Source organism: Morone saxatilis, unplaced genomic scaffold, assembly GCF_004916995.1.
Source record: "Morone saxatilis isolate NCDOM2014 unplaced genomic scaffold, NCSU_SB_2.0 Contig14, whole genome shotgun sequence".
NCBI lineage: Eukaryota > Metazoa > Chordata > Actinopteri > Moronidae > Morone > Morone saxatilis.
The window spans coordinates 14,041,684-14,051,021 of record NW_023339696.1 but is presented as its reverse complement, the minus strand read 5'-3'; the positions used below and the strand labels follow the sequence as shown (position 1 = coordinate 14,051,021).

The 9,338-nt window shown below is 41.6% G+C and overlaps 3 protein-coding genes across 4 annotated transcripts in view; 1 reads left to right on the top strand and 2 right to left on the bottom strand.

Annotated features, from left to right (window-relative positions):
• LOC118322891 (histone chaperone asf1b-B) overlaps window positions 1-653 on the bottom strand; it is a 4,794-nt gene extending 4,141 nt beyond the window's left edge. The window contains exons 1-2 of the mRNA XM_035654737.1: window positions 473-653; window positions 232-353 (exon numbers count right to left, since the gene is read on the bottom strand). Coding sequence (XP_035510630.1) covers window positions 232-340 — 109 coding nt within the window. The 5' untranslated portion in view covers window positions 341-353; window positions 473-653. The remainder of the gene's footprint in view (window positions 1-231; window positions 354-472) is intronic.
• A 1,465-nt stretch (window positions 654-2,118) lies between these two features.
• Window positions 2,119-6,046, top strand: crb3a (crumbs homolog 3a). 2 transcript variants are annotated; one of them, XM_035654739.1, is made up of 5 exons: window positions 2,119-2,419; window positions 2,650-2,738; window positions 3,060-3,264; window positions 4,954-5,000; window positions 5,097-6,046. In XM_035654739.1, exons 3-5 carry the CDS (start codon window positions 3,093-3,095, stop codon window positions 5,304-5,306), a joined length of 429 nt encoding a protein of 142 aa, XP_035510632.1. In that variant the 5' UTR covers window positions 2,119-2,419; window positions 2,650-2,738; window positions 3,060-3,092; the 3' UTR covers window positions 5,307-6,046. The 2 variants fall into 2 exon arrangements, with proteins under 2 accessions (XP_035510632.1, XP_035510631.1); XM_035654738.1 differs by lacking the exon at window positions 2,119-2,419 and having other exon boundaries at window positions 2,446-2,738.
• Window positions 6,047-7,301: 1,255 nt separating this feature from the next.
• Window positions 7,302-9,338, bottom strand: part of tubb4bl (tubulin, beta 4B class IVb-like) — a 2,370-nt gene continuing 333 nt past the window's right edge. The window contains exons 2-4 of the mRNA XM_035654736.1: window positions 9,127-9,235; window positions 8,819-8,929; window positions 7,302-8,685 (exon numbers count right to left, since the gene is read on the bottom strand). Coding sequence (XP_035510629.1) covers window positions 7,628-8,685; window positions 8,819-8,879 — 1,119 coding nt within the window. The 5' untranslated portion in view covers window positions 8,880-8,929; window positions 9,127-9,235 and the 3' untranslated portion in view covers window positions 7,302-7,627. The remainder of the gene's footprint in view (window positions 8,686-8,818; window positions 8,930-9,126; window positions 9,236-9,338) is intronic.

Here is a 9,338-nt window from a genome sequence, read left to right as displayed (position 1 = left end):
GGGGGGGGGGGGGACACATTTAGCCAGGCTGTGCAACATTACTTTTGCTATCATCTGCCTTGTAACGTTACTATTAACGGAGAAGAAGTTGTAATGTAACAGCAGCTAACCTAGCATTAGCCGTTAGCAATCTCTACATTACAGCTACTGAACTACGCTTTGGCCTCAAACACACACTCACACTCACTCACACACACACACTCACAGACTTTATTCTGCGATGGTACTTACCTTCGGGGAGGTCCTCCATACACTCAAATGTTATTTCAAACTGAAAAGGGTTTCCGAAAGGACTCGGGTTGTCCAGAACAGCCACATTCAACACCTGTACCTTCGCCATTGTTGCTGAAGCGCTTCACAAGAAAAAGGAAAAAAAAAAAAAGAGGCTAACCAAAAACAAAACGTTCAAACCAGTTTCCCGGGGAATGCTTCAAAGCAACAGTACAACGACACAGGCACTTTACAGCATTACCTGCCAAACACCTTTGATTTGACCAAACTTAACCCTGAATTACACCTAAATGCACTCTTCTCACTCGGTTAATGTTCAGTATAACTCGGTTTTTGTTAAATTTGAGGATAGATGTGCCGCTCTCCCGCCGCTTTCAGTGTCCTACCCAGGCTTCACCGCGCCTACGGCAAGCGGCGTGTACAAAACAGAGTATGCGCCTCCATCTATGGAAAGGCAAAGTGTCTCTACCGCCCCTTAGTGGCAAGGTGAGGGAGGCCTGAGCTAATAACAAACTATTTGAGCCATAAACAAATAATTTCTGTCCTGACTGCCCAAAGCACTTTTTAGTTTAAAGTATTTTTGCAACCTGACATAAACCTTTGATCTATCAACTCTCAGGTCAATCTATATGTTGCAGGTATTTTGCCACAGTTCCACATAGTTACCTTGGGCTGGGAGGTGCAATAAAAAAAGAAGAAACGTTGAGGTGTCCCACCCCAGGAAGACATGCATATTTCACAATATAGCCTAAAGCAATGATACAACACTGCACAGTACATTAAAAATAGTCTTGAAACGTCTCTACTGAACAGAAATTGGTATGTGTGAGCTTCACAAATATTTATTGCAAGACTATTGACTTGACTGTCATTGCACATGTGACATTTCCACACCCTGTGTAAACCATATTTCTGCAGTCATGGGACGACTGCTCAAATCAGACTTTCTCTAGTAAAATGTCCATACTGCTTAGAAACAGAGGACAACTCTGTACACCAGGGAGAGGAATCATAATCACACAGCTAAAAATGTATAGACTGGTTGAATGTGATCTACAAAAATATGCCATTATCTGATCCAGCAGTGACTGACTTAGACGATTCTGAAAAAAGAAGACATACAAATACATTTATAAATAGAAAACACAGCAAAATATATTACTAGTTCATAGGTTTTCTTCATTTAATACAGTGAAAATCATGCTTGTGGGCTTTCCATTTTCTAATTTAATGAACTATTATTAAATTTAATGACCTATTACCAATGAAATACCATAGAATTTAGTAATTCAGTGGGCCATATTTTCAGCTCCTAGTATTACCATCATTGCCCACCTCATTTCTTATGCATTAATATAGAGTTACACCATCAGTTAACTAGTCCCTGACTCACAATCTGTCTACTCTCACAAGAATACTGTAAATCCCACAGCAACATATCATTCCTGAATATTATATTAGCATACTGAACATACATACAATACTGTAAGACAGTCAAAACACAAACAAACAAACCCACAGGGGCACACACAAATGGTTTGCTCTTAAGCATCTCCACAGACTGACCCACTGCTGTATTATAGGAGTAATTTTCCACAGCAGCACTCTGCTTTTCAGAAAACGCCTGACTGCTCTCACACAGTCCTAATGAAAACTATCTGACCACCGCAGATTAAGCCTGAAGCAGCCTACATTTTCTTTGCCCCTCTGAGTCTGAGAAGGGGAGATTAGGTGAGGATTAGAGCCCACTGGACCAGCTGGAACCGCCGAATTCATCCTTAAAATATCTCAGGAATGTTGATATCCTTTCACATGTTGAGTAACATGAAACCTGGCGGAGGCGCTATTTCATGCCTCCACCACCATTCATGCCTCAGCCCAGGTTGCTAGGTAAGAGCTGGGCACCGAGTACAGTCAAAACATTGTACTGCTGCAGGTTGGAGCAAATAGGAGTAAATTGGCACCATGGATTATTCAAACAAAGTTCACTTGAAATGGAGTGTCAGGCGGAAATGAGGCATAATGTGACACACAGGTGATCAAAGTTATTTTTAGATAATATATAGTCTATTTTTTCAGTGGCAACAGGAGGAATCGGCTCCGCTCTGCTTCAGTAGGCTGCGTTTTTCGTCGAGTTTGCACAAAGGAGTATCTGTGCGCTCTGCTGCAGGTGGATAACTGCGCTCAGGTAATGTAATACGAAACTGAACCATGTGACCAATGGCGATGTGAAAAAAAAACTACTTTACATGAAAGACCAACTGGTAGCGCAGTCGAGGATGTAGTCCGGTGACCTACAGGGGTCCATTCAAGTATTTCAGTGGCACGGTGAACCTTTTTTTTTTTTTGTTGTCTTAAGATGTTACCTGTCATTTCTCAGTGGACTAAACCATTTGTTGCGGTTTCATTTTTGACAAGGTGAGGCGGAAGCAACATGGTTCGTGCGTAAAGAATCAACCTGCTCCATGTTTCCCGTTTTGCTTCAAACACCTGAAAACGGCCTAAGGGTATGTGTCCAACATAAACTTTAAAACATGTTGTCTTCTTCCTTTTTAGAAGATAATAATATGTTGCAAACTAGAAGGGGTTGAACCTTAATGCTGTTTTTAGTTTTTATATGCTATTATTAGCTTATTATATTCCTCTGGTCTGGGCAGGTTTTAATGGTGATTCAACAGCAGGCTGAATATGTGACTCAGTGGTTGTATGGTGTTAGTCTCCTGACTCAACCTCAGGTCCAGTGAGTCTATATGAGTGTCAAAGTGAACTCAAAGTGTAAAAGAACAACAACATTGGTCTTACATTAATGACAATAATGTGTCTTGCAGCTGTTCAAGGGAGGCGATAAATCCACACAGTGAATGTTGGACCTAATGAAATGGACCCAAGCTGATGCCCCAAAGTCCCATTCTGCCCCCAGTTGGCCCTGCTGGTCACAGGTAGCGATGGCAGCGGGTCTGGATGTGCCAGCCATACCTGGAGTTGTGGTTGGTGGTGTTTTACTGCTGGTACTAAGCAGTAATCCAGTGTGGGGTGAGTCAGTAAACCATACCTTCATCGTCCACACTCCCACACAAATAAGACAGACATCCTTCTGACCACACCTACACACACACACACACACACACACACACAGACATAGATAACCGCTGTTAAATTCTGCAGTGATAAACTAATAAAAAAACATGAGATCATTGCCGAGTCTGAAACATGCACGGGCTTGTCAGGATGTTGTAAGAGCATTAGACTAAGAAATTAATTAAGAAACACTCTGCCTTAAGAGAGGAAGAGGTGTATTTATATCTGGTTTTAGCTTATCAGTAATTACACAAAATAATTTGATTCAAAACATTCAGCTTTTTTTGTTTTTGGAATGGCTGCCCCTCATGTAACCCCTGCTTTATCAAGTTGTACTTGTGTCCTTGTAAAGTTTACTATTTACCCAAGTGAATGATTGACTCAGAAAATGATAAGGGGGGTATATATTTTCATAGCAAAACCTCCTTATTGTGGTATAAGTGATTATCTGCGCCTTTGTAACGCTTAACAAAAAGAAAGAAACAATAGATGTGAGTTTTTTACTCATTTCAAACAGGCGCCTTGTTCGACTCAGCTGACTGTACACTCTGCATTCCTGAGCTTCTCCTCCTCCTCATTCTTCATTCAAGTCGAAAAGGTTAATATGTAGTTTTGTGATGTCCCTGAGGAATCACTTGGCTGGTCATGGATAACATGACTGGATATCTGGTATGCTGCGTTTTGTGTCAGTTGCCCTGAAAAGTGTGCATGAGACTGAAAGCTACTTCTGCTGGACTGTCGCTTCCTCTTTTTTCTACTTGTGTAAAATAATGGCACCACTGCCTTAAAAAAAGAAGTTTAAATTGAATGTGAATAAACTGCACAGTTTTAATGCTCATTGTAGGTTCAGAGCGGCCTCCCGTTACTCACTTAACCGGTAACTAGTCAGTTTGTACAAGTCAGTTGAGTCAGTTACACAGTTTGTGTGTCTTTTCTTTAATCTTTTGGAAGGTGCAGAGTGACGGTCACAACGCACCCAATAAAGTGCAAACATATTTTGTACTTATTTACCCAACAACACTTTAAAGATCCCTCTGCATTTTTCAGTGACTTTGTTAACATTTAAACTTAAAGGAAAGGTTTGATATTTTTGTAAATATTCACTTTCTTGCCAAGAGCTAGATGGGAAGATTGATATGAGTGTGTTAGCTTCGCTTAGCAATGACACTGGAAACAAGGAAACAGCTATCTTGGCGATGTTTGAAGGTTAAAAAAACCTGCCTTCCAGGACCTTATATCTCATTTGTTCACTGGCAACCTGTCCAGAGTGTGCCCCACCCCCGCCCAATGTCAGCAGTGGTTATTAAACTGGGGTCCAGGAACTAACATGTGTCCCTGAGTGGATTGAGTCTTTGCAAAATGTTTAATTATTCATTTAAATTTAACCAGATTACCCTAAGAAACATGTATCAAGGCATACATTGGATACATGTGCTAGCAAGGACTCAAGTTTACATGCATTCATCAATTAAACAACTAGTTAAAGAAATCCTAGATTATTGGTTAACTAAACTTTTTTTAGCTACTGGAGAGCCCAAATAGGTTAACTGCAGTTAGGAGATAGTATACAGATGCAAGTTGTTAGAATAAGCCTGCATTTGCATTGTTTCAATGGTGTTCCTGACGGTTTTGCTCTTTTCACAGGGAATTATACTGCTGTTGAAAGTGAAACCCGTTCTAATACTACTAGTGTGAGTAAAACATCTTTATTATGACCATTAAATGGCAACCGAAAGTATCCAGTGTCACCAGCTTCATTACTGTCCTGTATTTTGTTCCATTTGTAGGGACCCAACATTGCAGCTATTGTAGCCCCTACGGTCATCTTGGGTGTTCTGGCCATAGCCTTGGCTGTTCTCGCCTGGCTCCTCCTCGTGGTGAAAAAGAAGAGACAGACTGAAGGGACGTATAGACCCAGTGCTGAGGAGCAGTCCGGTGCAAGCAGTGTGACGACACCAGATGCACTAAAGTTACCAAAGGAGGAAAGACTAATTTAAGATTTTGTGCTGTACGTTTTGTACAAACTCCTGTAAGGACACAGGCTGCAAACGTTTGCATGACAGCGTTCCTGTGTGACAAAGCTCTCTGCCTTGAGCTGATCAATGAAAGAAAATCTCCCTGTGTTTCTCAACAAGCTCTGGATGGTTCCTGCATGACGAAAATGCACCTGGATGTTTGGATCTAGTGGATTTTAAGGACAATTTCAACATTTCAAGGAGGTTTTGAACATTTCTTCTGCACAAATGAAACAGTATTTTATCACCACTAATAATTTTAGTTTAGAGATGTTTTTTTTTTGTTTCAGTTGCCTTAATATACCATTTACCATGTAGCTGTAGTTGATTTGATCCAGTCTATAATGAATTAATGTTACCGGCAAAAACGATTGAAAAAAAAAAACAGATCTTTTACCTCAAACTTTTACCTCTGAGAGTTCTGATGAGTCCATTGCATTTAAAATTGAGATAGTGAGAGTAATTTTAGCCCAATAATGAGTGTTATTAAGACAGCTAAAAATTAGGTTATACTGACAAATTAAACTGACCAAAAGCAAGCGATTGTTTACAATTATTCCTTAAGTAAGCAAACTAATTTAAAGTCACATTATTTCAAATTGTCCATAATTTCATCAGATCAACAATGCAGTACACAGTGCATCATAATCAAGCAGATGTGTTTTACAATGTCACTTGTTTCTGCTGTTGTCAAATAAATAAAAAATAGTTGAGTAATTAAAGTTCTAAGCATTGAGACTGTTTAATAGCATCTCTGAGGATATCATCCTGTTCTAATGTATGATTATATTGACTGTATACAATCCCAGTCAAAATAAAATTTGGTCATGAAGCAGGGAGACATTTTATGTAATTGAATATATACCATATCCAAATCATTGGTAAACATTGGGGACATTTGAAACAAGTCCATATTTGTGTATTTGTGTAAGTCTTACTGTAGGGTGATAAAACAGCTATGCAGGGTCTGTTAGTCAGAGAGAGTGAAAAGTTTCTGCCACAACTTGTCAGACTGTACCGGAGAAAGTCACTGAAACACTGAAGCCACTGTTAGTCTCTCTGTTATCTTGCAATGAAAAAATGTAAATAGAGATGTACATACATACATATGTTTTATGTACAGGTATTTATATTATTCGAAATCAGTCAGTGGTGAATGTTAAACGACAATATTGTAAGTAAGTCTGGGAAGGTCCCCACATTCAGCCCCCCCCCCCCCCCCATCAGCTGATTTTAAGGAACTAAGGAAGGAGAATAAAGAAAATGCATATATATGTAATTAAAGTAGTTTTTTCCTACCATCCGCACACTCTTAGAGCTAGATTGCCAGTTACTGACTCACAGTACTGGAGAATCATATCTACAGTTCAGCTGATTATTGGCACAGAAAAGGTGGAGCTTATATAAACAACCCAGACTGGTTTCACAATTTTGTGTTAAAATGTCTTAAGAATAATTTATTCCTTACTTATCCACAGGAACTGGGTTAGTTTTACTGGGTTAGTCTGTTTCCTGACTGTGTCTTTCCACTGGTACAATTTTGAATTAATTTACAATAATCATGACATCTATTGCTTTTATGTTAAATACTCCTCAATGTTGATTCCTAATGTATGAGTCAGTGTGAAATTTAATTTGATATTGGTTGACATCTCATTACTGGTCTTAGATTGAAAGACCATTGTGATGTTCAGTACAAGAGTAGTAGTACCTGTGGCTACTCCCTGACTGCAAACATGTCATTCATTTTTCTGGGTTTCACCTTCAACATCTTTTCCCTTTTTAGATTAATTGTCCTGTAAGTAAGAGATTTACAGTCTACTAACTGTTCAATATTTAAATACAAGAGGCAAGCAAAAACATGTTTAAACCTCAGGTTGAGAACTACTTCCCTTGTTGGCAAGTTGCAAAACTTCAAGACAGTAATAGTGCAGTAAGATCAATCAATAAAAACTCAGAGTCAGTAAAAATGGCCTTTTAATCAGATTTTAATCATCCTCTAATTTCAAGGCTTCACAGTTAAAATCGCTTGCTTTAGAATACCGCAAGTCAATGACGGGATAAATGTAAGGATGGCAATATTTCAGAGCGTTCACAACATACAAAAACATTTGAACCAAAAACATCACTAGTATCAGTTAACATCCATGTCTAACACTAGAGCAGCAGAGATCTAGATGGTAACCATTTTGACGAGTGTGGCAGACCATTCATTTAATGATGGAGAGGGATGAAAGTAAGCCGGGTGGAGTTGGGGGATGGGTAAGGGAAAATTAGATTTTACAGCTGGGTAGGCTGAGGTTTTAGGCGACTTCCTCCTCTCCCTCTTCCTCAAATTCGCCCTCCTCAGCGGTGGCATCCTGGTATTGCTGGTACTCGGACACCAGGTCGTTCATGTTGCTTTCGGCCTCTGTGAACTCCATCTCATCCATGCCCTCACCGGTGTACCAGTGGAGGAAGGCCTTACGGCGGAACATGGCGGTGAACTGCTCAGAGATGCGCTTGAACAGCTCTTGGATGGCCGTGCTGTTGCCGATAAAAGTGGCAGCCATTTTGAGGCCACGCGGTGGGATGTCACAGACGGCGGTCTTCACATTGTTCGGGATCCATTCAACAAAGTAGCTGCTGTTTTTGTTCTGCACATTCAACATCTGCTCATCCACCTCCTTCATGGACATGCGGCCCCTGAACACCGCGGCCACGGTGAGGTAGCGGCCGTGACGTGGGTCGCAGGCAGCCATCATGTTCTTGGCGTCGAACATCTGCTGGGTGAGCTCGGGCACAGACAGGGCGCGATACTGCTGGCTGCCTCTGCTGGTGAGGGGGGCGAAGCCTGGCATGAAGAAGTGCAGACGGGGGAAGGGCACCATGTTGACAGCTAGTTTACGGAGGTCGGCGTTGAGCTGGCCGGGGAAACGCAGACAGGTGGTCACGCCGCTCATGGTGGCAGACACCAAATGGTTGAGATCTCCATAGGTGGGGGTGGTGAGTTTAAGTGTGCGGAAGCAGATGTCATAGAGAGCTTCATTGTCAATGCAGTAGGTCTCATCTGTGTTCTCTACCAGCTGGTGGACAGAGAGAGTGGCGTTGTAGGGCTCTACCACAGTGTCAGACACCTTGGGAGAAGGCACCACGCTGAAGGTGTTCATAATGCGGTCGGGGTACTCCTCGCGGATCTTGCTGATGAGCAGCGTGCCCATGCCAGAGCCAGTACCGCCACCCAGGGAGTGAGTGAGCTGGAAGCCCTGGAGGCAGTCGCAGCTCTCAGCCTCCTTCCTCACTACATCCAGGACGGAGTCCACCAGCTCGGCTCCCTCAGTGTAGTGGCCCTTGGCCCAGTTGTTCCCGGCTCCACTCTGACCTGTAGTCAAGAATATCACAGTTCACTGTAACACAGGTGAGCTATTCTTATGGGGGACGACAGAAACAAATCAACACACATAATTCTGATATGATTACATGTAAGTGCGTCCAACTAAATTCACATAGCTTACCAAAGACAAAGTTGTCAGGTCTGAAGATCTGTCCAAAGGGACCAGATCTGACTGAATCCATTGTACCAGGCTCCAGATCCACCAGGATGGCTCTGGGCACATACTTTCCACCTGAAATCATGTAAAATGGATCAACAATGTCATTCCTGGAGAAATCTTTACAAACTTGTTGTTGTAGCGTGATGCGGTTCATGTAAAACACTTGGATGCAAATATTTTTGCGTTGTAGGAGAGCTGGGTAAGCAAGGGAGGACAACAGATGGCTCAGTTTCCTCTGTTGTGTATTATAGCTGAATCTGTAGTTTTACCTGTGGCCTCATTGTAATAGACGCTGATCCTTTCTAGCTGCAGATCACTGTCTCCATGGTAGGTACCGGTGGGATCAATGCCATGCTCATCGCTGATCACCTCCCAGAACTGAGAAAAAAAGGTGTGGAAGGAGAGGAAGGAGAGACAGATGTTAATTAATTTAACCCACAGAAATACACACACACACACACACACACACAAATAATGTAAT

Excerpts from the sequence above, each read along its gene's own strand:
- crb3a (XM_035654739.1), top strand. The coding sequence starts at position 3,093 with ATGTTGGACCTAATGAAATGGACCCAAGCTGATGCCCCAAAGTCCCAT. Across the intron at positions 3,265-4,953 it reads AAGCAGTAATCCAGTGTGGG|GGAATTATACTGCTGTTGAA; the intron begins GTGAGTCAGTAA and ends CTCTTTTCACAG. Across the intron at positions 5,001-5,096 it reads CCCGTTCTAATACTACTAGT|GGACCCAACATTGCAGCTAT; the intron begins GTGAGTAAAACA and ends TTCCATTTGTAG.